Source organism: Plecotus auritus (assembly GCF_963455305.1).
Source record: "Plecotus auritus genome assembly, chromosome: 13".
NCBI classification, from domain to species: domain Eukaryota; kingdom Metazoa; phylum Chordata; class Mammalia; order Chiroptera; family Vespertilionidae; genus Plecotus; species Plecotus auritus.
In genome coordinates, this window is record NC_137779.1 from 13292018 (window position 1) to 13319668 (window position 27651).

Here is a 27651-nt window from a genome sequence, read left to right on the forward strand (position 1 = left end):
TCTCCCCAGCATCCATCTGGGCGTGAATTAGCTCTGGTCAAATCGGTTTAGCGGCACCTGAACAAAGATGTGGCACCTGGGTTGTCCTGGTAACTGCAGATTCCTCCCAGAACTGCCCTGGGGCAGGATGGGGGAGAAACAACCTCAAGCGCCTTCCAAAATGCTGATCAGCGTTGAACTTTCCCTGCTGGAAGCCGTTTAACAAGCAGGGGCGAGTGTCTGCCCCGCCCCAGGCACCTTTCCTCTGACCCCAGTTTTCCAAAAGGACGCAGGAAAGGGAAGCGACGTCCTAGCGCGCGTGTTTACGCGGGGCAGAGCGTTTCTCCACTCTTTCCAGGAGCACCTCGCGTCCCCGATCGCTGCCTTCAACTCCGATCGCTACCTTCAACTCCGCGAAGTCAAGAGCCCCGCAGGAAACTTGCGTTATTGCATCCGCTGCCGCAAACCCGCAAACCCCGGGCGGCGGACGGGCCGCCAGGCTGGCTCCCAAGGAACGCGCCCCCTCCGCGGCTGGCCCGCCCTCCCCCGGGGAACCCGCGGCTTCGGGGTGAGTGTCCGCGCTCCCGCCCCCAGCCCCGTCGGGTCGCCGGGCGCCCCTCACCGCCTCCCCGGGGTGGGTGGGAGGCTGGTGGCCCGGCGACGGCGGCGCCCGGAGGCCGCACTGCTGGCGGCCGTGGCGGCGCTGCTCCCCCTGCTTCGTGCAGCTGCCGCCCGGCGCTTGCGCACTGGGCCCGGGCGCGCGGTGGCCCCGGCTTTGTGTGTGTGTGTGTGTGTGTGTGTGTGTATGTGTGTGTGTGTGTATGTGTATATGTGTGTGTATGTGTGTGTGTGAGTGAGAGTGTGTATATGTGTGTGTGTGTGAGTGTGTGTGTGTGTGTGAGTGTGTGTGTGTGAGAGTGAGTGAGTGTGAGAGAGAGTCTGTGTGTGAGTGAGCGGCGGGCGGGCGGGCGGGCGCGAGTGTGGCCGCCGCGGAGCGCGAGCAGGACCGGGCGGCGCGCTCGCAGCCTCTCTCTCCCCGCCAGAACCATGTCGGGCAGGTCAGTTCGAGCCGAGACCAGGAGTCGGGCCAAAGATGATATCAAGAGGGTCATGGCGGCTATCGAGAAAGTGCGCAAATGGTAAGCGGAGGCGCCGCTGGGCGCCGCGGCCGCGCGACCCCAGACCACATACAAAAAGCCGGCGGGCGCAGCGCCCCGACCGCCCGCGGCCCGGGACTTGGAGAGGGCGGGCGGCGCGCGAGCCGGGTCACCTGCGCGAGGCGGAGGCCGCTGCCGCTGCCCAGGTGCGCTCGCGCCTGTCGCCCACCTGGCGCGGCGGTGGCGGCGGCCGCCTGGAGGCGGGGGCTCCCCGGGCCGGGCGGCCGAGCTGCGGGCAGTCCCCGCCGCGGCGCTCGGCTCCCGGGAGGAGAGCTCGGGGCCGGCCCCAGAAGCCATTTCGTTTTGTGCAAGTCACATGAAAGCGGCTTCCCGCGCGCCGGGGCCGCGATGCCGGCGGCGGAGGGGAGAGCGCGAGCTCCATTGTGCAGCGCCGAGCGGGCCGCCGCCGTCTCCGTCTCCTCCCCGCGCGCCCCGGGCGGCGCAGCGCCGGCCCCCGCGCCCTTGCCCGCGCCGGGCCTCCCTCCCTCGCTCCCTCTCCGGCTGGCTCGCTCGCTCGCCCGCTCCCCGCCTCCCAGGCCCGGCGCCCTCGAGTCTGCGGAGTTTGCAGAGCGCGAGCCGTTTAAATTTAGCGCTTTGGGCTGCCTGGAGCGAGGGCTCTTGGCGGGGAAGCAAGATGGGGGCGAGCGCGAGGAGGGGACGCCGCGGGGCCCGGAGCGCGGGGCACCCCCTACACCCTCTCCGCTCGGCACCCAGGCGCGGGGCTCGGGCGAGCGAATGTGTTTTTTGTTTGTTTGTTTTTTGTCAGAAACCGGTCCTGGGCCGCGTCTGCCTTTCCCAAACCAGCAGCTCGTGTTTGTTTTGCGGAGGGAGCCGTTGTTTTGTTCTCTGAGCGGGGGGACGGGGGGACTCGGCTGGCCGCGTGTTTGTGCAGCTCGCGAGCGAGTGTCCGGCTCAGCCTTGTGGTGAACAGGACCGAACGTTCGTTCGGCATCGGCGGGGTCTGACTCGGAATCGGCCCGAGGGCCGGGCCTGAGGCGCCGAGATCGCCAGGTCGAGGCGGACTTGTTGAAAACTCCCAGCTCCCGGATTTCAACTTCATTATTTTTTTCCCACGGCTTCACCAGGGTCAGGGAGGTAGAGCAGCAGCCGCGATGCTCTCACGTGTCAGCGCCGGCGGGCTTGTCGGGGACCCTTTATTTAAAGCATGAAAATTGGTCGCCCCACCCCCACACCCCCTTGGCGGGCTATGTTTATGTTTAGGGGTGTCATTTCTTGAGTAACGCCTCGGTCTCTAAAAACCACAGGGGGCGAGGATCCAGTCTAGCCGGGTCGCAAGTTAGCTGTCCTTCCCAGTCAACCCCAACAAAAAAGGCAAGAGGAAAATCAATAAAGCCCACGTGCTCGCGGCCTCCTATGGAAAGGGCTGTCTGCAGATGGCCGGATGCCCGGTGGAGGGCTGGGTTTGGCTCCAATGGGACAAAGAATTTTCAGAACCGTGAGAAGGGGAGGCTTTCCAAAGTTGAGATCCAAGTCCTCCGAGCCGTGGGAGCTCCCCTAGTGCGCAGGGCACCCCGAGGCCGACTGGAGCCATTTAAAAATGGCAGAAACAGCTGCAGGCCAAAACACACACAGGAAAGCAAGCCCACACAGCCCCTTCTTCTCCTGTGGGGTTCCCAGAGGGAAGGCTGGAGTTGTCCCCTTAGCGCCTGGGCAAAGAAAATGGGTGTCCGGGCCTGAGTCCCTACTGTCACCGGCCTGGAGCTGAGCAAGGGGCTGGGGGCAAGGTACCCCACCGTCCCTGTTCCAGGAGGCGTGGTGGGGCCTTCTGCCCCAGGTTCCCAGCGGGGCAGAGGCCCTGCACCCAGACAGCTGCTCCTGCAGGGCCCGCCTGCCAGCTGCTCTGCAGGGAGGGCAGATGGAAGGATGGGGTTTTCCACCCTGCTGGCCCCACTGCGGGCCAGGCCTGTGTTGGGGGGGAGGGGAGGAGAACGGATCTCCTCCCTACTTTTGGGAAACAACTTGTCATGTCCTCTAAAGACCTCAGGCTTTGGGATCCCAGGGTCGCCATCCAGTTCACTTCCTGTGTGTGACCTTGGACAAACCAGGTAACTTCACTAACGGTGGCCGCAGGGGGTCCAGTGCTCTCCCCCACACCAACTCCCACCCCCAAAATAAGATCATGTCTCTGCCAGCCCTCATCCCCATACACAGGAGCCACCATTAAATGTTGTCTTTACGGTAAGGTGGGCTCCACAGAAACTTACATTTTGCTGATTTTTTCTTTCTTTTTTTTTTTTCCTGCCCCTTCTAAGCAAAACAAATAAACAAACAACAAACAAATTTTGACTTATTTCTTGGGTTTCCCCTGCCTGGAGAAGCCAAATCTCACCTTCACTCTGCCTTTAGGATGGGCCTTCCAGTCTGTCCTGCAGACTTTGGGTTGTTTATTAACTGTGTGGCCACCTACCGTGCAGTCACTGCTGGCTGGGAGGCTGGGTTGCCAGATTTAGCAAATAAATTCATGGACACTGAGTTAAATTTGAATTTCAGGTAAACAACAAAATAATTTTTAAAGAAATTTCTCTACATCGTAAGTATTTCCCGTGCACTCTTTGGGACATACTTATACTAAAACAATTATTCATTGTTTATCTGAAATTCAGATTCGGTTCAGCAGTCTGTATTTTACCCAGAGGATAAAGGTGGTGTCTGGCATGCCATTCCGCGTGGAAGCCTAGGGTGGTGTTTCTCCCCAGCCCCAGGGACCCCACCCATGCCCCTCTGCCAGCCCTACCCTGCCCCTGCCCCTGGAAAAGCCAGCCACCAGCCGTGGCCAACCTGTCTGGAGCTGCTGATCCTCTCCTTTCTGTCTGGTGCCCCATCAGGGCAGGCGGGTAGCGTGTGAGGCAGCCAGAGATGGCTGAGGGAAGGACAATGTGGTGGGACCCTTTTCTGGAAAAACTGGGCCAGGTTAGGAGGTCTGGTGTGGGCGGAGAAGAGCAGGGCAGGTGGGGTTGTTGGGCAGGAGGCAAAGGCTTGAGCTGAGAGGAAGGCTTAGACTGGGGACCCCCTGGGCCTTTGGTCTGAAGGGTCCCTCAGAGTCTTGTGCTTGACGGAGACAGGCCTGTTCCCAAGGATTTCCCACTGTCCCTGGGGGAGGGGGAGGTTTGTGCCTAGGGCCTCACCTTGGAACCCCGAGGGTGCCCTCCTGCCAGACACAGGGCAGGTCAAGTGAGTCTCAGCCTAGTTCGGATAAGGGCAGCCGCCAGCCAGGCCTCCTGAGGCATCCAGTGCTAGCCCTGGGAAATGAATACAAAGTGAGGGATTTAGAGCTCTCGCTGAGGGAGCCAGGTGACCCCAAGATAGTCTTGCCCTTGGACCTGGACCTGGGAGGACGTTGGAAACTGGCCTTGGCCTGGAGATTCTGGATGGGTACTTGTAGTTTATATAGGAGCCCGTGCTGAGGAGGGGCTCTGTTTCTGTAGCTCGGACTGCACTTAGCCTTTTCACCTAGGAGCCGAAGTCTGACGTGGAAGACAGATCCTTAAGCATGGCTGGTTACTGGGGGCCATCAAGGCAGGAGGGCGCAGTGCGCTCAGGGGCGGCTTCATGGAAAGGTTGGGATGGGCCCAGTGTCTACAGGTGGGGAGAGCTGGGGCATCTGAAGGAGCCTCAGACCCTGGAGAGGAGGGTCTGTGGGCCCCTTGTGATCAGATCATGTTTTTGAGAGTAGCCGGGAGTCTGGATTTTTATGTTGTCTGACTTTTTTCTTTTTGTAAAGTTTGGCAAACTGATTCAAATTTTTAAAAGTGCTGTGCAGGCCAGACCAAACAGCCCGTTGGCCACTTATTTGCCACCTGAGCTGTAAGGTAGTAACTACAGCTTAGTACCCTCATCGGGGGTGGGGCCGTGTGCGGGGGGGCGATGGGTTTGGGGGTGGTAGTGGGAGTCCGCTGCTCCTCTGAGCCCATGTGGTATGTTTCCCAAGGCGCTGTCAAGCCACCCGCTAGATGAGACCCCCAGAGCTCACGCGACATGACTGCGACATCCCTTCTCATGGTCCCTGGTGCTCGCTCACCGGGCCCCATCTCTGCCTGGCTGGCTGCTGGCTGAACGGCAGGCCTGGGGTCGGGCTTTAACTCTCTACCCCGTGTCCCATAGCCCCTCAGTGTCCACACCTAGAAATGCAACTGAAGCACAGTGACCTGGGGACTCGGGCCAAGGGTTGCCGCTGGGTCATTGGGACAACCTGGTTGTGTTGAGCTCATAACCTGTAGGGCCTGTAACCTCTCTGAGAAGCACCTGCGATTGCAAAGATTCATCTTCACCGTTGTGTGGCCGGCAAACCCAGGTCTGGTCCAGGGTGGCCATGGCTGTTAGCTGGCTTTTCCCGGGGCCAGATCTGAAAGGTGTCTTGTGTATTACAAGTCAATTCCTTTAAAGAAAAAAAAATTTTTTTTTTTTTTTAGTGATTTGAGAGAGGAAGGGAGAGGGAGAGAGATAGAAACATCAATGATGAGAATCATTGATCAGCTGCCTCTTGCACGCCCCCTACTGGGAATGGAGTCTGTAACCCCGGGATGTGCCCTGACTGGGAATCAAACCATGACCTCTTGGTTCATAGGTCAATCCTCAACCACTGAGCCAGACGGGCTGTGTGTTTTTTGTTATTGTTTTTAACATAAATTGTGGATTTGCTGACCTACTGGAGCCCAGGCCCAGGCAGCCAGTTGAGGCCTTGTGAGTGGTGAGGGCCTTTGGTCCCTTGCACAGGTACCAGCAGTTGGCACTTCTGCCCGGCATCTGTTGTTGCTGATGTGCTCTGTGGAATGGATTCTTCATTTTCACGGGAGACAGGAGAGCAGAAGGTGGGCTCCGGGGTCACAGCCTGTGTCCAGTCCCGGTTCTGCCATTGACTAGCTACGTGACTATGAACTAGTGGTATCACCGCTCCGGACCTCCCATTTCCCCATCTATAAAGTGAGGTGATAGTCGCCCCCCTTTCCTAGGCCTGTTGGCGATGTCTGGGAGAGAGCATGTAAATAAGACGCTTGGCCCGAGGCCTGGGCACACAATGGCTATTGTGGTTGTTGCTTTGTCACTGAGACTGTTTCTTGGAATGCCCCTGTCCCTTCCTGGCACCTTCAGGATGGAGGTGGGGGGAGACTCGAACTGAGGATGGTCCATCCTGCCTCCAGGTGGAGGCGGTGGGCGGTGACTTAGACACCTGCCTTGACTCCTTCTTTCTGGGCTAAAAGGGGCAGGGACAGGGGCGGAGAGGCTGCTCCGAACAGCAGTGTGGCAAGGGAGGTTTGAATACTGGCTCTGGGGAGAGTGCCTTCACCTCCCTGTGCCTCCATTTCTTTATCCGTCACGTGGGGAAGGTGACCGTTCTTGCCACACAAGGTTATGGGAAGAGTAGAGCAAGTGTGTCCAGTGCTCAGCACAGAAAACATACCAGAAAGGTCGCTAGAATAATAATAAAACAGTCACTCGCTTCCCCCAGAGGGAATGCGCGGGCCCGCGCAGCACAGTGTGGGGGGTAGAGGTGTCTGTGGTTTTGAGTGTGCTCGGGCACCCAGAAGCCCCTGTGGGGAAGGGGGCGCCTGGTGGCTGTGACATGTCCCACCAGCCCATGAGGTCCCCCCACCCCACATGGAGGGGAAGACCCAAGACTGAGATCTGGGCCGGGAGGTGAAGGCACACGGACAGAGGTGCCCACGCCACGCACAGTTCTCGGTTCTGGTGGAACCTGGTCCCTGACATTGCTGAGGGCTCCTGGCAACTACACCACCTGTTCCAGGTGTGCATCTGGCCCCAGCCTCCCACTTCTTCCGAGATGGTGCCAGGAGCGTGGACCCTGGAGCCAGAACTGCCCGGGTTCGAATCCCAGCTCTCCCTCGGGCGGGTCATTCCCGGGGTTTGGGGCAGGAGGTGATACGATCTGGCTTATGGACTGCAGGGGGTCAGGGACAGGAGTTCAAGGCGGAACAATAATTTAGAGAATGACAGTGGCTTGGAGCAGAGTGCTGGGGAGGAGAGGGGGGTCGTTTTATCCTTGGTGAAGACCAGCGACCCCTCTTCCTCCTAGTGGCTGGTGGTTTTCTCCTCTTCACTCACAAGCCTGCCTCTGGCAGCAGGGGCCCTGGACACTGCCCCCCAGGAGTTTAGGATGCCGCCGGGCAGGGGAGGGGCTGCTGTGCAGACGGGGGCCTTTGGAGACAAGACCCCGAAGCACCTGCCAGGCTCAGGACCGAGCAGTGGGAGGCTCGGGGCATCTCTCCAACTGGCTGCTGCCCACAGTCCAGGCTGGGCTTCCCTGTTAAACCCTCGGTATTGGCGCTTGGGGCCTGCCCTTGGGGGTTTGCCCCTGCCTCCTGCCCCCTCTGCTGCTCCAGAGGGCAGAGCGAGGGGTGGTTAGTCCAGCCCCTGCTACCCCCCAACCTTAGACCCCGCCCCCAGGAGGAAACACCTGGCCGGCCTGAAGCCCTCCCTGCTGCCCAGAGGGGCTTGGCTGGCCCGGTTTGCTGGCTCTGTGGGGTGAAAGCCGGAGGAACCTGGGGCCCAGTCCCCCTCGTCCAGGGGAGTCATCCTAATGGCAGCCCCTCTCCCGCCCCCCAGTTTTACCAAGCACTTCCTTCCAGGCCTCCGAAGACTTGAACACACAAAGTCTTAGGTAGCCCTCACGCAGCCTGGAGGGATTGACAGCCAGACATGGTCACAGCCTTGGGCAAACTACGGCCCGCGGGCCGGATCTGGCTGTTCTATCCGGTTCTCTTGCTCTCCCCTCCGCTCCTTTACTTTGAATTTATATTAGTTCACACAAACACTCCATCCATGCTTTTGTTCCGGCCCTCCGGTCCAGTTTAAGAACCCATTGTGGCCCTCGAGTCAAAAAGTTTGCCCACCCCTGTGTCTCTAGCAGGTGGGGAGACACTGAGGCTCAGAGGAGGGAGAGACCTGCCCAGGGACCCAGTGAGCAGCAGAGATGGGATACAAACCACATCTGTATGACCTACAGCTTGTCCTCTTAACCCCGAGCGGCCACCACATCACAGCTGCCCCGAGGGAGTGCGGCCAGGGCCCCCACAAGGGGTGAGCAGGGCCCTGCCCCAGAGCCCCTGGTAACAGGCTCTTCCTCCTCCTCCGCAGGGAGAAGAAGTGGGTGACCGTGGGTGACACATCCCTGCGAATCTACAAGTGGGTCCCTGTGACGGAGCCAAAGGTTGACGATGTGAGTATGAGGGGCCGGTCCTCTGGAATACCCCCTGCGTGTCATCTCGGGCAGAGAGCCCCACGGTTTGTCACACCTTAGTGCAGAGGCATCCCTTCCCCATGGGCACCAGGATTTGGGGGCTGCCGTAGTGGTACCCACAGACAGGCAGACGCTCCCTCCCCATCATTGTAGCACCGTTCCCAAGCACCCGACTCTATGCCGGGTATTACCTCGTTTATTTCTCATCCCGAGTCTGTGGAGTTGATCTCTATCTTCTCTGTACAAGTGAGGACACAGGCTCAGAGAGGGGAAGCCATTTCCCCAGAGTCACACAGCAAGGGTCAAGTGTGTCCTGACTCCGGGGTACATGCTTTCTCCACGCTTGGAGATCCTTTTGTTGTCACCCCAGAGTTTTGCACAGGGAAGCCTGGGTGGCTCCAGGAGGGGTGGTGACTGTGACCACCAGGGGGAGCCCCAGCGGCTGTGCTTGATTTTGGGGAGGGGTGGATGATGACAACCCCTCCTGGCAGCTTTTCAGCTCAGAGGCTCTGAGACCAGTGACTCCCACAGACCCCAGGTCAGCTGCTCTCATTCCCAGTCAAAATCCTGAATGGCCCCACCCCCAGGCCTTTGCATGGGCTGTTCCTCCTGCCTTTCCTATTCTTCTGATTGGTCCCACCTCCAGGAAGATGGCTCACACTGAGCCGCAAGATTTCATTTGCTCCTGGAGGTGACAGGATCGTGATTGGCAGGTTTAGAGGGGGCCAGAAAGACTGGTTGAAAGCCGCTGTCTTTGGTTACCAGCCTGAGTCTCCTGGGGAGAGGGGCGCTGGGCTGAGACCTTGGGTGTTTGTCACTTCTGGTTCTGTCTGGTACCGGGTTCGTGGAGCCACCAGAGCTGCCTTCCCCAGCGGCCCCGAGACCTAGACCACTGCGGCATTTGGCGCTGGCCGCTCCAGAGGGAGACACGGTGTGACAGGCTCCTCACAGGCAGCCCTGGCTCTGCCGTCGTCTGTGCCTTGCGCGCTGTCAGGTGTGGTACAAACACCGTTGCATTTGAGAAGACATGGTCCCTGCTCTCAAGGAATTTATAATCTCGCTGGGGGAAGATAATTATAGAACAGCACGGAACAGGCATCAGGGAGGTGCCAAATGGATCGCAATCAAGGAGAAACCACCACGTACGGGCTGTCGGGAGGAGAGGGCAGCTCCAGCTGGGCAAAGAGCACCCCTGACGAACCCGGGGTGTTGGACAGGGGGCCCCGCCTCACTGGGCCTCAGTTTCCTATTTCCTGCCTCGAAGCAGTAATGTCCAGGTCCTGGGCTGTCTGTGTATCTTTTTTTTTTAATCCTTACCCGAGGATATGTGGGGGTGTTTGTTTTTTTTAAATTTTATTTTAGAGAAAGAGGAAGGGAGGGAGAGAAACATCAATCGGTTGCCTCCCGTACACACCCCAACTGGGGATCGAACTCACAACCTCAGTATGTGCCCTGACCGGGAATCGAGCTGGTAACCCTGTTGTGTGTGGGTCGACACTCCAACCAACTGAGCTGCCTGGCAGGGCTTTCCTGTGTGTCTTTTATAAATGGTTTGCCTTCCCTGTGCACGGCCCCACCCCACTCAGCTCACTTCCTGGGGGGCACCCCGGTGTCCGCAGACACGTCCATTTGTCCTTTCCTTCGCCACGAATGGCAGCAGTCCACCCCGCACCTTTTGTAAAAACGTCTTGGAGATGCTGAAACACGTTCAATGTTGGCATTTTCCTGGATCGTGTCCCATTGTTAAACGAAGAGCTGCCCGACTCGGTAATTGTTGCATCACATTACACTGAACGAACGCACGGTAATTTATTTAACGGGTCTCTTACCGATGGACACGGCGCTGCTGACACTGTTCTCTTCCAGGTTTAAAAGTGGAACCCCACATAAAAGCACCCCTCCCCCTGCCCTCCCCCCCTTGTCTCCACCTGGCATCATTGTACCTGCCCTGGGAGGGTAACCATGGCCTGTCCCCCAGATGCTCTCCCTAAAGGAGGCAGAGACCCCCGCCAGCCAGGGTGTTTGCGTGCCCGCTGGTGCTGGCCCCACAAGCACCGGGGGTTTATTCCAGCCCCAGAAGCCTCCCTCTGCTGGGCTCTGATTCCGAAGCAGGTGAGGCCCCTGATGGGACATGTTCAAATGCAGGCCAAGGAGAGCCCTCCAGGGACCTGGGGGCTCCCAGAGGAGTCGTTCATGGCACCCTCCAGGTCTTGCTCCTGCCTGCACACACGCAATTTGGTGACTCCGTGTCTGCTCCGTTTTCTCCTCCAGAAAAACAAGAACAAGAAAAAGGGCAAAGATGAGAAGTGTGGCTCGGAGGTGACCACGCCGGAGAACAGCTCCTCCCCAGGGATGATGGACATGCACGGTGAGCTCCCCCGGCCGCCCGGCCCGCTCCTGCCAGGTCCCTGGGCCGAAGCAGCTCGGTCGTATTTTGTTTCACCAGCAGGTTCGTTCACATTCCAGGCAGAGGGGTAGGAGGGCTGGGCAGGCCTGGGCCTCTGTGCCAAGGAAAAGGCTCCGTCGAGGAGAAGAAACTTCTTTTCCAAGACCAGCAAGACAAGAAACATAAACTAAAGACCCTCCTCTCGCCCAGTGACAAAAATCTCAAAGGAGACGTTCTTTTTCCCTCCGAGGCCTGACTTAACGATACAGATGGCTGTTGTATTTCCTGTTTTGCTTTGGCTACTGGGAAGCTCCAACCTGGGTTTCTGGCTTCATGTAAATCCACATCGACAGCCTCCCTTCCTTTGTTGTCTTATTTCAAAACTTGTCACCAGTGTCCCACCGAGCATTTCCAGGCTGGAGACATGCGTTAGCCAGTCTGCTGTGGTCTTGACGTCGTTGGCGTTTATTTCTCCTTTTGCCTTTTTATCCGAGAGGAGGGACACACATCCCAAGCATATGGCTCCATGAAATGTTCACAAACTGCACACACCCAGGGAACTGGCCCAGATCAAGACAGAACGTCCCCAGTGCTCCCCTTGGGGTCCCCTGCTCCCCGACATGTCGTCGGTGCCCCAGATGAATTGATCTCCCCTCTTGCATTTTTACAAAAATGGCCTTGGTCCCAGGTGTGCAGCGCGGCCCAGAAAAGCAGCGTATGGCTGTAGTCGTGTTTTTGAAATCACTACTTGAAAAGCTACCGTTTAAGGTGACTCTCTGTGCCCATGAAAGGGGACCCAAAGCAAAGGTGTATGTACCCCAGGACCCCCAGCTCTGCCACCAGCTCAACCACCACTGTCATCGCCCAATTAACTTTCTTTCCTTTTTTTTCTTTTTATTGTGAAAAATTTCATAAGAGAGAAGAATGGAGAGTAGAGAGGCAGGCCTGGGCCTCTGTGCCAAGGAAAAGGCTCAGTGGATTTCCACTGGTATATGCCATTTCTGCCTCGTCTGTTGTTAAAAACGTGTTAACGTTTTTCTGATTCAAATACAATGTGCGTATCAAAAATGCACAGCTCTTGAGAGTAAAGTTCAGGGAATTCTGAAAATGGTATGTAACTTGTGCTAGAGCAGTGGTTCTCAACCTTTCTGATGCCGCGACCCTTTAATACAGTTCCTCATGTTGTGGTGACCCCAACCATAAAATTATTTTCGTTGCTACTTCGTAACTGTAATTTTGCTACTGTTATGAATCGTAATGTAAATATCTGCATTTTCCGATGGTCTTAGACGTCCCTGCTAGCAGTTCTCAACCTGTGGGTCATGACCCATAGGTTGAGAACTGTTGCTGTAGAGCCTAAGACCATCGGAAAACACAGATATTTACATTACGATTCATAACAGTAGCAAAATTACAGTTACGAAGTAGCAACGAAAATAATTTTATGGTTGGGGGTCACCACAACATGAGGAACTGTATTAAAGGGTCGCGGCATCAGAAAGGTTGAGAACCACTGTGCTAGAGCATTTGTATTTTTATTTTTAAATTGATTTTAGAGAGAGAGGAAGGGGGAGAGAGAGAAACATCAGTGAGAGAGAACCATCAATCAGCTTCCTCTTGCACGCCCCCCTCCTTACCACCCCCTCCCCACCCACACACACTGGGGATCGAACCTGCAACCTGGGCATATGCCCTGACCTGGAATTGAACCGGCAACCTCCTGGTACACAGGACTAAACCCAACCAACTGAGCCACACTGGCCAGGGCTAGAGCATTTTAAAGTAAATTTCCTTTCATCATGATATTTAAGTCTGTACCTGAACACTTGAGCACACGTCACTAATGAGTGACATTGGTATGCTGTGTGCCCAGTGTACCGTTATCACCCCTAACAAAATTAAGAAAAATTCCTTAATGTCTTTTAGACTTCAGACTGTATTCAAATTCCCCAGTCATCCCCAAATGTCTCTTACCAACTGACATGTTCAACACAGGATTTAAATAATGTCCTCACATCATGCTTAGCTGTTAGAGCTTGTAAGTTTCTTTTTCACCTACAATAATCCTCCCTGACTCTTCTCCCCCTTCATGGTCTCGACCAGCAGAGCCTGGCCGGCTGTCCTGCGGAATATCCCACTTTGTGGGGTAACTTTCCTCTCCCTTTTGTTTCGGATCAAGCGGGAGTCGGTTAGAGGCTGGATCAGATCGGATGAAACGTTTCAGCAGCGCCACGCCGTGCACTGTGCTTCGGCCTCTGTGTTACTTCCAAGCCAAGCACCCACCATGTCTGGTTTCCTCACCCAGAACCAGGCCTCAGTCTGTGGCTGGCTGCCTCCAAACACAGGGCTCTCGGGAGCCCGTGGGGGCAGGGCAGGGCAGCCTAGCTCCCAGGGCCTGTGGGGGAGGGCACTGGGTGTGCCAGCTCGGAGGTTCCGGAGGGGCGAGTGTCCCCTTTCCTGGGACAGCGTCCTGTGGGCAGTGAGGCGTGGGGAAGCTGAGCCTAACCCGCCGTCCCCAGCAGCTGCAGGAGTTCACCTGTGCTTCTGTCCCCCCACCCAGATGACAACAGCAACCAGAGCTCCATAGCAGACGCCTCCCCCATCAAACAGGAGAACAGCAGCAACTCCAGCCCCGCACCGGAGCCCAACCCCTCCGTGCCCTGCGAGGGCACCAACACCAAGGCTGAGGAGGCCCAGGCCGAGGGCAAGGAGCTCCCTGGGGCCGAAGGTACGTGCCCTCAGGGCTGGGCTCAGGGGCCTCTCCCCAGCCGGACAGTCCAGCCTTCTGTCCAGGCAGGCGATGGCAGGTCTTTTTTTTTTCTTCTTTAATATATTTTTATTGACTTCAGAGAGGAAGGGAGAGGGAGAGAGAAATAGAAACATCGATGATGAGAGAGAATCATTGATTGGCTGCCTCCTGCACGCCCCCCACCGGGGATCAAGCCTGCATCCCAGGCGTGTGCCCTTGACCAGAATTGAACCCGGCACCCTTCAGTCTGCAGGCCGATGCTCTAGCCACTGAGCCAAACCAGCCAGGGTGATGCCTGGGGCTCCTATTCTTGCGGGGGGGCAATTTAAAAATCACACAATCTAGCATTTGGAAAGGAAGTGTTCTGGAGAATGATGAAGTAAGAAAGGGGGGTGGGGAGTCTTGCCCCATTATGGGGGATATTGTGATTTTAAATAGGTGGCGCAGAGAAGCCTCACCCAGCAAATGAGGCGCAAATCAGGCGAGGGAGGAAGCCGCCTGGGACAACTGGGAGAGCACTGCGGGCAGAGGGGGGAACCCAAGCACAGGTCCTGAGGCAGGAGCATGCTCAGTGTGGCTGGAGGAGAGCGGGCAGGGCCAGGGGCTCAGACGCTGAGACCCCAGAGGAGGCGGGGCCTGGAGAGTGAGGGTTCAGAAGGCCACTTAGAAGACCCTGACTTTTATGCTGAGTGCGCAGGGAGCCATTGGGAGCTTGCGTGCGGAGATCTGAAGGATCACTTTGACTTTGGTTCTGTGAACATACGGGTGGGGCAGGGCTGCTGCCGTCGTCCGGGTGAGGGAGGGTGGCGCTGCACCAGGCGGGAGTGGAGGAGGCGTTAAGAAATGGTCTGACTGTGCAGGATGTGTGTGTGTTTACATGGGTGTATGTTTGTTCATGTTGAGGTCTCTAGACCCCCTTTAAATGAAAATGTTCACAGATAGATGGTCCCTGATTTTCAGATGGGTTGACTTTACGGTGATATGAATGAAAGCCACACCCACTCAATTGAAACCGTACTTTTAAAAATTTGATCTTTCCCGGGCCCCTGCTGTGCAGTCGCTCCCAGCTCCCTGTCCGCCACACGATCACGAGCCAGGGCGCGGTGAACACAGGACGAGCTGGTCACATCTGGGCCGGCTCTTGCCAGCTGTGTGGCCTTGGGCTGACAGTGTCCACTCCTGCACGCCTTCCTGTTTCCTTGTTTATAAGACGAGACAAATAAAAGTTGCCTCTCTTGTCCGGCCACTACAGGAAAGTAAGCGAGAGAGCAGAATGCTCGGCTGAGCCTGGTGCTAGGAAGGGCCTGGTGAGCCATTGGGGGGGTGGGGGACACTAGGGCGGGGCCGTGCAGGGCCAGGTGTGGGCCATGTCCTAGCTGCTTTCCGTCCTGCTTTCTCCAACCAGCTGAGCTGCCTGGCCAGGGCCTGCGTCTCCTTTCACAGGGCCCCTTGCAGGAATCCTATCCCCGGTTAAGACCTCCTTTCATAACGGCCACATTTTGGTAACTGCCCTCCCCCCCCCCATACCCCCCCCACAAGCTTTCCAGGTCCAGGGGGGAACCATATCAGGGTCCTCTCCCAGCCACTCCGGCCCCTGGTCCTGCCCAGGTGCCCAGCATTGCTCAGGCGGGACCACCACAGCGGCCAGGCCCACCGGCCATTGTCAGAGCTCCCCCCACACACAGCCTCCCCAGGTGGGTGAACGCTGCCTTTGGGACAAAGCTGGTTGGTCGCCAGCTGTCGACCTTGCTTTGAACTTGTTTACTGCTGAGTGAGTTCAGGGAATGACATAATGTTCAAGCTCCCTGGACTAAATTTAGGGCCCAGGAAAATAATTTCCCCTGGGTGAGTTCCAGTCCCGTTCTGCTGAGAGAATCAGGCCGCTGTGCCGAGCCCATGAACGTGCCCCGAGCTCCAAGGCCCGTTCCCACACTGAGCGCTCAGGCCAGGCAAGGGGTCAGTGTGACTCCAGGCCACCAGCCTCCTTCATGGTTTCTATGCCTACATCTGCGACCCCACTTCCCGCTCCACTCCACAGAGCTCACTCCACAGGGTAGGGAGGGACTCTGGTCAGAGAGAAGGAGGACAGTTACAATGGAAAATGTTTGCTAAAGCAAACATATCTATCTATATCTATAAAAAGCCAGTGACCGGAATGCCAGAACAACCGGTGGCTATGACGCCCACTGCGTCCAACGAACCTGCCAGATCTGGGGGTGGGGCCGGCCAGCCAACCTCCTGCAGCCCCTCCCCCTGCCCAGCCCCACCCCAGATTGGACCCCCCCGCACCCCAATCAGGAGCAGGGCCGGCTGGCCAACCACCCGCAGCCCCTCTCCCAGCCAGCCTGGCCCTGACCACCCCAATCCACTGATTGGGGCTGGGCCGGCCGGACCCCTCTGCTGCGCAAATTTGTACACTGGGCCTCTAGTTATGAAATAGAATATAACCTGAGTGTGGATTTTTTCTTTTAAATATATTTTTGTTTATTTCAGAGAGGGAGAGAGATAGAAACAATGATGAGAGAGACTCATTGATTGGCTGCCTCCTGCACGCCCCCTACTGGGGATTGAGCCTGCAACCTGGGCATGTGCCCTGACCAGGAATTGAACTTTGACCTCCTGGTTCATAGGTTGCTGCTCAACCACTGAGGCACAGCTGCCAGACTATTTTAGTGTACTTTTAAAAAGCCGGGTGACATGTTACTGGGACCCTGAGAGCCAGCAGAGTGGGACCCTGGGTGGGATGCTGGCACTGCATACCCCCTCCCCCCCCTCGTGAGCTCTCTTGCTTTGTGCCCCAAATAAGCTTCAGGCAGAGCAGGTACTTCTTTTTCCAAAGCCGCACTACAACCTGCTGTGTCCTGCACCTTCCTTCTGCTAAAGGGACGAGGTTGGGGAGCAGGGAGACTGACGCATCAGAAATAGTCCAAATAACGGTGAAACAGGATTCATGAAATAAGCAATTGGTGACTAGAATGCCATGCGGCCATCTTGTATGCTCTTGTATTTAGGGAATTTTTAAAGGCATGGCAAATCTTCCAAAATACTGTGTGAGTCCCATTTGGGGAGAGAGGAGCATTATGTGCGTATAGGGGGAAACATCTGGGAAAAGGGGACTAGATCCTCTAAAATGTTACTGGGTGGTGGTAGCTGTGGGTGGTGTGAAATAATTGGCGATTTCAACCAGATATTTTGTCTGTATTTTCTGCTTCTTGCAAAGGTCAGTCATTGCTCTGACGATCAGAAAAGAATACCCATAGTATTAAGAGAAACGTTCACCAGTCCCCTCCGCGTGTTCCCCAGTGGAGAATGCGGGCTCTGTGATGGGAAGAGGGAGGAGTCCGCAGCCATGGTGGTTGGAGCGCACTGTGGCCACCAGAGGGCGCCGGGTGCACGTGGCACAGAGCCTGTAGCTTTTTTTTTTTTTTTTTGGTACATTTGGCAGGTAATGTGTATGCAGGAAAGGGTTGGAAGTTACAGGGCAGCATGTGGCCTGGATACTTAAAGCATCTCTAAAAAAGTAAGCTAGAGTCTTCCCAAGCCCCCCAGCTTATTGTAGCCCTGACAGACCGCCGAGCCACCACACTACCCCGTTTCCAGGTATTTTTAGTAATTGTTCCATCTGGCCCCGCAAATCACGTGTCTAAAAACAGCTTCTGTCGTCTTGCTTTACCCTCAGATGCTTCTGACGAGCAGAATTCACAGTCTTCCGTGGAAAACTCGGTGAGCAGTTCAGAGAAAGCCGAGCGGCAGCCATCTGGAGAAGCGGGTCTAGCTGCGGAGACGCCCTCAATCTCTCAGGTACCCCGATTGAGGCCTCAGAGGGGCAGCCAGGTCGGCCGGGCGCCTATTAGGGTGCCGGGGGTACATTGAAAGGTGTTTTGTTATTTTGTTTTGCTTTCTCGTTGGACGATCGGAACTTTTGTGCCTTCCTTGAGCAGGTTGTGGGAGCGTCCCGCTGTGTCCCACCCTGGGCGCTGGGGCTGCGGTGAAGGGCGAGACACGGGCGGGTGTAGAAGAAGGGTCCTCATCTTCGTCACTTTGTTTCCACAAAAGCAGTGCCTGCTCTCGGTGATCCAGTCAGCTTCCTGTAGAGCTGGGAAGATAAGTCTTCAGAATCCTCAACGCTGGATAAAATAATCTTTGAAAATACTTTGCAACTGACCATACTCCCCATGCCCAGACTCCTCTCTGGGTCATCACTGTTGGTCAGAATCTGTTCCGAATCAGTGCAGAAGCAGGTGGCCTGGGGGATAGGAGCAGCGCCCCGGGTGCGAGTCCCAGCTTTGTCAGTTAGCACACACAGACATTGGCTTCAGTGTCTCCAGCCGCCAAAATGGGATCACAGAGCTGTCTTGGGGCTAGGGTTTGATGAGATGAGAGAACGTGGGTAACACAGTGGAGCCAAGATGCCTCCATGTTGCCTCGGCGACCGTGATGACTGTCACTGTCAACCCTCTGTGCTCATTTAAAAGAAGGGGACTCAGTGGTATCCCAGTGTCAACGAATAAAACCGTCTCCACTGTGCTGAATGGTTTCCGGTACCTGGGGATAAACTGACGCGTAGCCGCAGAAACAAGGGAAAGGGCAGGACTTGGTCTGCATGGTGTGCAGCCTTGAACCAGGCCTTCCCAGGTCCGCTCCTCTCAGACTTGAGCATCTACGAACCCTTGGATCTGCACCTCCCCTTTGTGCTGTAGGACACTCTCCACATGCCCAGAGGCCTTGAGGGAGTGTGGATGGAAGGTGTTCGCAGTGGCAGGAAGTTCGTCGAAAGGGACCTATTTAAGTAAATCTAGGGTCGTGTATAAAACAGTCTGGCATACAGCTGTTAAAGAGGGCACCGCCCTAGCCAGTTTGGCTCAGTGGATGGAGCGTCTCACTTCGGACTGGAGGGTCACGGGTTTGATTCCGGTCAAGGGCACATGCCTCGGTTGTCGGCTCGATCCCCAATAGGGGGCATGCAGGAGGCAGCCAATCCATGATTCTTTCTCATCATTGATGTTTCTGTCTCTCTCTCCCTCTCCCTTCTTCTCCGAAATCCATAAAAGTATATTAAAAATAAATAAATAAAAATAAAAAGGGCACGGTTGAGGCCAGCGAGTGTGGCTTGGTGGTTAAGCATCAACCCATGAACCAGGAGCTCAGGGTTCGATTCCAGTTAGGGTACATGCCTGGGTCGTACCAGTAGAGGGCGTGCAGGGGGCAGCCGATTAATGATTCTCTCATCATTGATGTTTCTCTCTCTCCCTCTTCCTTCCTCTATCTGAAGCCTGAGGGTTGAAGGGTTCCGGGTTCGATTCCAGTCAAGGGCATGTACCTTGGTTGCAGGCTCCTCCCTGGCCCGGGCCCTGATCAGGGCATGTGCAGGAAACAACCAATCGATGTGTTTCTCTCACACTGATATTTCTCTCTGTCTTTCTCTCTCCCACTCTCTAAAAATCAATGAAAAATACCCTCGGGTGAGGATTAAAAAAAACACACAAAAAGGCAGGGGGGTGGGCCATGGTTGACCCAGGTACCGATGAAGAATGAAGAAATATTCTCACCCTGTGAACTGAGAAAAGCAGGTCACAGAGTCTTGGGCCTAGCATGAGCCCACTGATGAAAAATCAAAATCAAAGCCTCTTGTATAGTTTGTGAAACCAAGATGTCGGCTGGGGTCTCCTGACCTCTTGAACTCAGTGGAGGGAAGGTCATTTTGAAACATAGACCCACACTCGGGGGGCGGGGGAGAGATCCGTGCTAGGGCCTGCCCTCTGCCTCCCCTGATGTCTGAACAGTCCAGGGGTCTTTCAGTTTACCTCCACTCCCATTCCCAGGGGCCCAGTCCTGAAACGGGGCCTCCTCCGCCATTTTTGTGCCCACACAGACACGCATCCGCGCCTGCAGGGCTGCCAGGCTTGCGAGCAGGATGGAGGATGCCTGGCAGTGCAGCAAACAGCTTGATCTTGAAGTTTAGCCATTACTGTTTTGTTTATTTTTATTCTTTTAAATATAGTTTTATTGATTTCAGAGAGGAAGGGGGAGAGAGAGAGAAACGTCAATGATGAGAAAGACTCACTGGTCGGCTGCCTCCTCAAACGCCCCCTCCCGGGGATCGAGCCCGCAACCTGGCCATGTGCTCTGACCGGGGATGGAACCCTAACCTCCTGGTTCATAAGGTCGACGCTCAACCACTGGGCCGCACTGGCCGGGCTGATTTCTGTTGTGAGAGGAGCGCCTGGGCTGTGTTGAAGGCTGTGTAGGGAGGCTGTCATTCGGGCGAGAGATGGTGGCAGCTCAGGTGTGGACTGGGCGCTGGGCAGAGGGAAAGGCAGGCGGCTCAAGGGTCTTTGGAGAGAGAGGTGATGGGCCTTGCTGTTAGGCTGGGTGTGGGAGTGTGGAGAGAAAGGGGGGACTCCCGGGCATCGTCCCGCTTTATCCCAGGAAGATACCAGCACCCCCAACAGGTAGGGGATGGGCGAAGTCAAGAGTTGGTGCCCGGCCCGTGTGGCTCAGTGGTTGAGTGTTGACCAATGAACCAGGAGGTCATGGTTCCATTCCTGGTCAGGGCACATGCCTGGGTTGCAGGTTCGATCCCCAGTGTAGAGTGTACAGGAGGCAGCCAATCAATGATTCTCTCTCATCATTAATGTTTCTATCTCCCTTCCTCTTTGAAATCCATTGGTGGGGGGGAAGCTGGTCTCAGGTGGTGAACACAAATGCAATATACAGATGATGTCTTATAGAATTGTACCCCTGAGCCCTATATAATTTTATTAACCAACGTCACCCCAATAAATTCAATTAAAAAAAAAAAGTTGTTCTCAAGTGACAGGTGAGGTTGGAGATGATGGAGTGGGACCGCCAAGGCAGGATGTGGGAGAGCGACCGTTGAACCTGTTTTTGAGTCAAGAGACTTCTTGGGAATTTGGTGACGACCACAGACCCTCTCCCCATTGTGACATACCCGGGCACATTTAACAAACGCCGAGCGTTCGCCTGGGCCGGGCACCTGTGCTGGGCCCCAAGGAGCAATAGTTAGCATGGCAAGGCTGGTCTAGGCGTGCCGCTTGGAGAAGTAAACTTCAGAATCACCCTGGCGGTCACTCACAGGTTGGAGGACGGATAATGGGGGGATGCCTGCTTCAGGAGGGGTGGACTGAGGGAGGGCTTAGGGGCACCAGGGGAGGACGCGGAGGGAGGTCACTGTGACAGGGACAGGCAGGACCGAGGTGACTCGAGGTTCGGGAGACCCAGGAGGAGTTTGGGTTTGAGGTTTCCTGCAGGTGTGTGAACCTCCTAAAGTCCATGCTCACCGGCCATCGGGTCCTGCCCTCGGTTCCCTCCCGGCTGACCTTTCACCTCACGGCTGCCCTGAACGGATCTCCTGGCCCGTTAACCTGCCGTTCTCTTTCCTTTCTCTTCCCCCAAGGATTTGGAAGGAGGGCCGCCCTCTAAAAAGATGAAACTGGAGGCTTCCCAACAAAACTCCGAAGAGATGTAGACGTTCGGGGCTCAGGCTCCGGTCCACGTTTCCCAGGAGATCCATCAGCAGGCTTAATTCTACGACTTGCCCGAGCGAGCCCTCGGGTTAGAACGACTAACTTCCCAAGTTTACCAAGTGCAAATCCAAGAGAACACAGAACGGCGTGACTTCTCTCAGACACTGAGGAACTTTCTGCTGTGAAGCAAAACACTCGGATCTTGAAGTGACTGTCCTTGTGGAGGTGGGTCGACCGCTCAGGAGTGTCAGACACTGTCTCTGAAGCCAAGATTACATTTGCGTTGCTGCTGTATTGTTTTCCGCCCCACTTCTCTCTCTAACGATATAAGCTATCTGAGGGTGGTACCCGTCCGGCATTCACGTGGCGTCGGGGATTTCCACTGTCCCGCCGATTCCTCCCGCTTTCTTTTTGTGTGCCTTGTGCCCTTGAGGTGACCTCCAGCATGTTTTCCCAGTTGTTTTGCATCTCCCTTTGCAAAGTGCCCTCTGGGCTCTGTGGAGGCTGCCACTGCCCCGGCCCTCGCGTCTCGCTCCTCCCTGTCCCAGGACTTCAGTGGGAACGGAGCAGGCAGGGAGGAGGAGAGCCCGAGGCTGCAGAGGAGTGGGACCTCCTCGGCCACCTGCCCAGCCTCCGCGGTCCGGTCCGGGGAGTCTCAGATGTCAGGGCACTCTCTCCAAGCACCGGCGACTCGATACACTCACTTCCTCGGGGCCTCTGAACCTGGCGTTTCCACGTGGCCCAAATGGACACGCAGAGCCCCTCCATCATTCTGGCGCTTCCATCCTCTGCCCCCGCCATACCGCTTCCTCCCACGCCTCCGAAGGCGGGTGACTTCTGTGGCTGACTGCAGGATCATCTCAAGATTACAGAAAGGCTGAGGAGGCTGGGAGCAGGCGGCAGGAGAAGCTGGTGCTCTCAAAGGATTTCAGATCCACAGTAATCTGCTGCCCTGTGCCTCCCCAGGCCCCCTAGCCCCACCCGGGCATTGGGGGTCAAGATTGCAATCCAGGAAACCCGCTTGCTTCTGCATAATGTTCCTGACACCACCGAGCCAACAGTTGGGTCCTGTCTTATTCCCGGGGTACCCTGCGGTCAGTCCCCCCAAGGAGCGGGCCTTGATGGTTCAGCCTTGAAGGCCAGAAGGGAGGCACCAAGGAGCGGAAAGCTTTGCCCTCCAAGAAGGGGTGATCAAATCCCTGCCTCCACCCCTGCCTGCCTGGGGCAGCTGCTTCTCACTAAAATGAAGCGGCCCCTTGGACCAGCTGCCTGAGTGTCTGGCTCTGAGGCCTGGTTGCTCTTCGTTCCTCTATGGACTTCTCAGCCCCTAGCCCTGTCCCCAAGCTTTCTTTCCTGCACTGGAGTTCCACCTCCCTTTGAGCTGTGTGTGGTGGGGGAGGGGAGGGGGGAGGGTTGCGAGGTTTTGTTGGTTGTTTTCTGTTTTTTTGTTTTGTTTTATTTTGCTAATTGGTGCATATTCAGGTTCCACCTTTGACGTGGGGATCTCTCTCCTGACCACCATGGGAAGTATCTGCCAGATTCCACTTTCTAAGAGTTTCTGAGGGTGAGCTCTTACTTTCGCTTTTTTAAAGGGAGCCAATCCATTTCCTGCACTTCAAGAAGAATCAAAATGTTCCTGAATTTCAAATACCTCATGCAAAAATGTCTCCTGAGATAAGGGGAAACACGCATTCAAACTTTGGAGATCTCAATGTTGAAGTGAGCGGTGGTGGCCGGCCGAAAGATTTTTGTCTTAAAAAAAAAAAAATCCTTATCAGTTTCACGCCCCTCAGGCGGTCAGTGCTACGCAGAACTGGGCTCCTTCTCCGTGTTACCTCTCAGCGACGCCAGGCGGCTTTACCTCCAGATCCTGTAGGGTTTGAATCACGTTTTCCTTTGCAGCAAAACTCCATTTTGATGAAAGGTGAATTGGGATGTTTATTTCCTGCTCTTTTTTGGGAAGCGAGAGGTGACAACCAAGACTGCTGAAGGAGAGTCACGCACACACTTGCACACGCATGTCCATTGGCCAGGGTCCCCTGCGCCCTCTGTCGGCCCCGCGGACAGGCCAGGGGAGTCCACACGATGGGGAATGAGGACGCCGTCCACGACACCGAGGCTGTCATTCGTTTTTCTCTGAAGTGCCTGAAGGTAGGGGTGGGCCGGTGGCCTGGGAGCAACCTGGCCCCACCGCGGCCACGGCCACACCAGGCGATGTGCCAGCGCGCCCCGCACTTGACGCTGGTCCGGATGAGACTGCAAAATCCAGATGTGCTTCCTTCCCCGCAGCCCGCTCCTCGGAGCCGCCGTCCCCCTGCCCACCCCGCGCCACGCCCTCTCCCACCTTGCAGCTGGCCCAGCCAGGACGGGGCCCTACGCGAACGCCTTCCGTGGACACCAGGCCCCATGGCCTAAAGGGCTCCCAGGGCAAACCCATTCCCCCAGAAGCTGGGGAAGCTGTGGCTACACATTCCACAAAGTGCTGGCACTTACACCCACACCCTGGAAGGCCGCGGGTGGTGACCTCCCATTTCCAACAGCGTCGTGGCTTGGCATGTTCTTTACCGCCAAGGACCTGGTTAGAGGTGTAAAGACCTTTTTTTCACGTTACCTGATTTTTTTTGTTGTTGTTTTCTCTTTTCTTTCTTTTTTTGGTGTGTTGTACAGCAGTATAATTTTTCACTTATTTATTCCATCAGTAGATATGGTTTGTACAATGTACAATGGTTCCATTTCAGAAGATAAGAATAAAAAAAATTTGGATCATGAACAACACCATGTGGTTTTAGTAACACTGTAATAAAGAGTAAAATCCAGCTGATGGTGAGAAAGTCCCTCAGCCCCTGCTCTGGCCTCCCGCACGGCTGTGTGGCTCTGACGTGTGCAGGACACCGTTCAGCTCCTCGCACACAGTCATGCCAGCTGCCATCATTGGGCAGCAGTGGGTGCTGTGGGCAGGTGGTGTGGCAACATCAGGACTGTCTCATGCATGAGTCATGCAGCCAATCAGAGCCCCAGTTTAGAAGCCACACCTGCCTAACCGCCCCCCCTCCCCAACCTGGGTCCTGACCGAGGACCCTGTCCCTGGCTCTGGGCAGCTGTGGCCCGTGGCAGGGACTCTGAGAGGTCCGTCCACATCACAGGCGTGTTGTCCTGACTTGTCGTAACTCACCGTCTGGTGACGTGCTCCGACCAGAGCCAGAACCTTCCGGGCACCTTCCCCCCTCCCAGCAGTTCGGCCTTTGCCTCTCAGCTCAGACTTCCTCCCTGAATTGACTTTTTTATTTTATTTTTCTCAGTCCAGCCTCACTTCCTCTTGCACCTACCACCCGGTCCTGGGGGAGCGGAGATAAGGAAAGGGGAGGGATAATGTTGAGCCTACTCCAAGCCTCACCCCCTTGACCCACCTGGAGGCCAATGTTCCCTCCTTGTTTGCGTGCCTCTCTGCTCCCCATCCCTCTCCTTTCTAACATGTCCCAGTGTTTTTACCAGGACTGGTTGCTCAGCAAAATAAACTCCCGATGTGGAAAGTTCAGCTGGACAGAACACCGGTCACAGGGGCCTGTTCGCTTAGCAACAGAAACGCGTTAGCTGGCCTCCCTTTCCCTCCCCTTTCCTGCCCTCGCTGAGTGCCTGCTCCCTGCGTCACAGTCCTGCATGGAGGTCCCTTCCTTCCAGACTTGTCTCCCTATGCATCTCCCCCTCGCTCTGCCGTTCTGCCCCCACCCCCAGACCGCTGACTCCCAGGCGTTTTGTTTCCGGTTCTCTGTGTTTCTCTTGGCTTCTCTGGCTTTTTCAGCTCCCTGCCTGCCTGTCTGTCTGTCTGTAGCTGCCTGAGTTCCTCTCCTCTCCCCACACTGAGGAGTAGTTTTGCAGGCTTTCCAGGCATCCATTGAGCACCATGTGTGTACTGAGCCCTGGTCAGCAGTGACTCGAACTTGACCCTTTCCCTTGGGGCAGAGAAGTGAGCCAGCCGGTGCACTGGGGTGTCTGGCAGTTTGTGAGGAATTATGGGAGAGATGCGTTTTGATGGGGTGGTTAGGAAGGCTCCTAGGATGGTGGAGGAAGCCAGGCACGGGACTAAGAAGCTTGTTTTCCCTTGTTGATAAGGAGTGGCTGGAGGTTTCTGAGCCAGGGCTCTGCTGGACTGAGGGCAGGGTTGCCAGTATGGCATGGGTTGGAAAAGGTCAGACTGGAGGTGGGGCAGGACAACCAGGGAACTGGGGCAGTAGGCCAAGCAGCAGGCGGGGTGTTGGCTGGAGGGGCTGTGTGCCCCGAGGTAATGTGAGGCAATATACCACAGACGGGGAGACGGGGACAGGTAGGCTGGGGAGGCAAGTAGAGAAAGCTCTTATGCAAGTCTGGATCACCTGAGTGTCATGGAGGTCAGTGGCTGGTTTCAAGGGGGAATTGCACCAAGCCTTCAACACCAAGTCTACCCACTCCCTCTGGGAGAGGAATGCATCTTCTCCTGCTAGAGGCTGATAGTAGACACCAGCTGCCTTTGCCAGCTGCATTCCCTTCTTCCAGTAGAGGGCCCCCTCACTCACTCTCAGTCCCATGGAAGACCCTGTGACCCAGGTCTACGTCCCTCCCCCTAATGACAGCAATTGGTTCCAGGGTGATCACATGAACAAAAGTGGCCCAATGAGTGTCAGCCCTGGGATTTTTTGTGGGACCTGTTGGGAAAGAGTTCTACTGGCGTGTGAAATGGAGCTGCTGGGGCCCCGCCAAGGTGGGGAGAAGCCTGCCTAAAAATGAAGCCAACACAGGAGAGAGTTGAAAGATGGTGAGTGTGAGCTTCCTGGGAGTAGCATTGGAGCACTTGGTCCCAGCCGACCCTGAGCCAGCCCTGAGCCAGCCCTGAGCCAGCCCTTCTCCTGAACTTTCCAATTTTGTGAGCCAGTTCATGCCCTGGGTAGTTTAGGTCCGTTTTCAGTGGGTCTTTCCCACGTGAGCCCCCATGTGGGGTGTCTCCTGGACAAATCCAGGAGGAGTGGTTGCTGAGATGGTAGCTCTGACCCCTAATTGGGAGTGTTCCTCTCCCCCTCCAAACTGCTCCTCTTTCCATGTTCCCATGTGACAAGGACTTGGAAATTTCACAGCTGGCACCAGGAGCTAAACTGAGGATAACATGGACCCGCCTGGGACTTCTGAAGCAGCCTCTTCTGGACTCCTCAGAGCTGCAGCACTTCAGAGCTGTGTGACCTCAGGTAAGTATGTTAACGGCTCTGGGCCGCAGTTCCCTCATCTGGAAAATGGGGACAATAATAGTGCCTACTGGGTTGTTGTGAGGATTAAATGAATTAAAACATGTAAAATGCTTGGGACGAGCACCAGCACATAGTGAATCTCAATAAATGTTAGCTGCTGTTGTTATCACTACTGTAGTTTCTATCCTCAAGCATGTTTAGACTCCAGAAGTCCAGCTCCTAGAAAACGATGCACAGGGGAAGGCAAGAGTCAGCCACCCCCAGCTGCTTCGGGCTTGCCTTCTGAGTTACACCTTCTCTCTTAAGACTCACCTCTTTTCCATATGATTGACACTGGACTTATCCAACCAGCACCCCGATGATCCTTGCCTGAGTCATGCCTTGGGGGATGAGTAGAAGCCCACTAGGAAACAGGAGGAAGAGAAATCTGGCTGAAGAAAGGGTGTGAGCAAAGGGCTGGAGATTTGACAAGACATCCCCACATCCCAGTCGCCACCAGATCCCTCTTGCAGGGAGCTCGGGCCCTGGGCCAAGAGGAACAGCACAAAAGGAACAGGCCCATGGGTCCTGTCTCCCTCTGGGATACCCCTGGGATTCTGGCGCCCATGGCTGCACTGGATGACTTTGGGTCAAGGTCTCTCCAGATTTTGACAGAAATATCCATCTGCTTTGTATTGAAGAATCTCAAGACACAGTTAACTCCTGCCTCCCCCTCGTTCCCTCAGTTATGAACTCATTTGATCTCCTTGCAACACTGAATGGCAGTGTGGAACTGAAATCAGCCTCCCATTATACAGATAGAAAAACTGAGGCTGGGGAAGTGACTGAACGGTCCTGCAGAGACGTGGTGAAAGAGGCTTTGGAATCCAGCCCATCTTTCACTAGATGAGGCAAATCTGTCCCGCCACTTATTTTTGTAAATAAAGTATTATTAAAACACAGCCATGCATATTTGTTTACATATTGTCCTGGGCTATTTGCAAGCTACAACAGCAGAGTGGAGTAGTTGCTACAGAGACTATATCACTTGCAAAGTCGAAAGTGTTTACCATCCTGCCCCTTCAGAAAATGTTTGCCACTGTTGCACTCAATTATAGTTTCCTATTGAAACACCGTGTCCTTGAAATAATTACCTACTATGTGCCAGGCACCTGCAAGACTTTTCTGAATTTTATATCCACATGTAAGGGTATAGCTCAGTGAATGTACTCAATGCACCTGCATAACCAGCACCTCGATCAAGAAACAGCAGATTACGCCCTAACCGGTTTGGCTCAGCGGATAGAGCGTCGGCCTGCGGACACAGGGGTCCCAGGTTCGATTCTGGTCAAGGGCATGTACCTTGGTTGCGGGCACATCCCCAGCAGGGGGTGTGCAGGAGGCAGCTGATCGATGTTTCTCTCTCATCGATGTTTCTAACTCTCTCTTCCTCTCCCTCTCTGTGAAAAATCAATAAAATATATT

The 27651-nt window shown here is 55.6% G+C and overlaps 1 protein-coding gene across 3 annotated transcripts; it reads left to right on the plus strand.

Annotated features, from left to right (window-relative positions):
- Positions 1 to 255: 255 nt before the first annotated feature.
- Positions 256 to 27127, plus strand: BCL7A (BAF chromatin remodeling complex subunit BCL7A). 3 transcript variants are annotated; one of them, XR_013959554.1, is made up of 9 exons: positions 723 to 1118; positions 8250 to 8331; positions 10624 to 10720; positions 13299 to 13466; positions 17167 to 17288; positions 20905 to 21199; positions 25595 to 25763; positions 26080 to 26187; positions 26539 to 27127. XR_013959554.1 is itself a non-coding variant. In XM_080650219.1 (7 exons), the coding sequence occupies exons 2-7, from the start codon at positions 1027 to 1029 to the stop codon at positions 20974 to 20976; spliced, it is 633 nt and encodes a 210-aa protein (XP_080506345.1). In that variant the 5' UTR covers positions 256 to 547; positions 1023 to 1026; the 3' UTR covers positions 20977 to 23789. The 3 variants fall into 3 exon arrangements, 1 of the variants encoding a protein (XP_080506345.1); XR_013959555.1 differs by lacking the exon at positions 25595 to 25763; XM_080650219.1 differs by lacking the exons at positions 25595 to 25763; positions 26080 to 26187; positions 26539 to 27127 and adding an exon at positions 256 to 547 and having other exon boundaries at positions 1023 to 1118; positions 20905 to 23789.
- Positions 27128 to 27651: the final 524 nt, after the last annotated feature.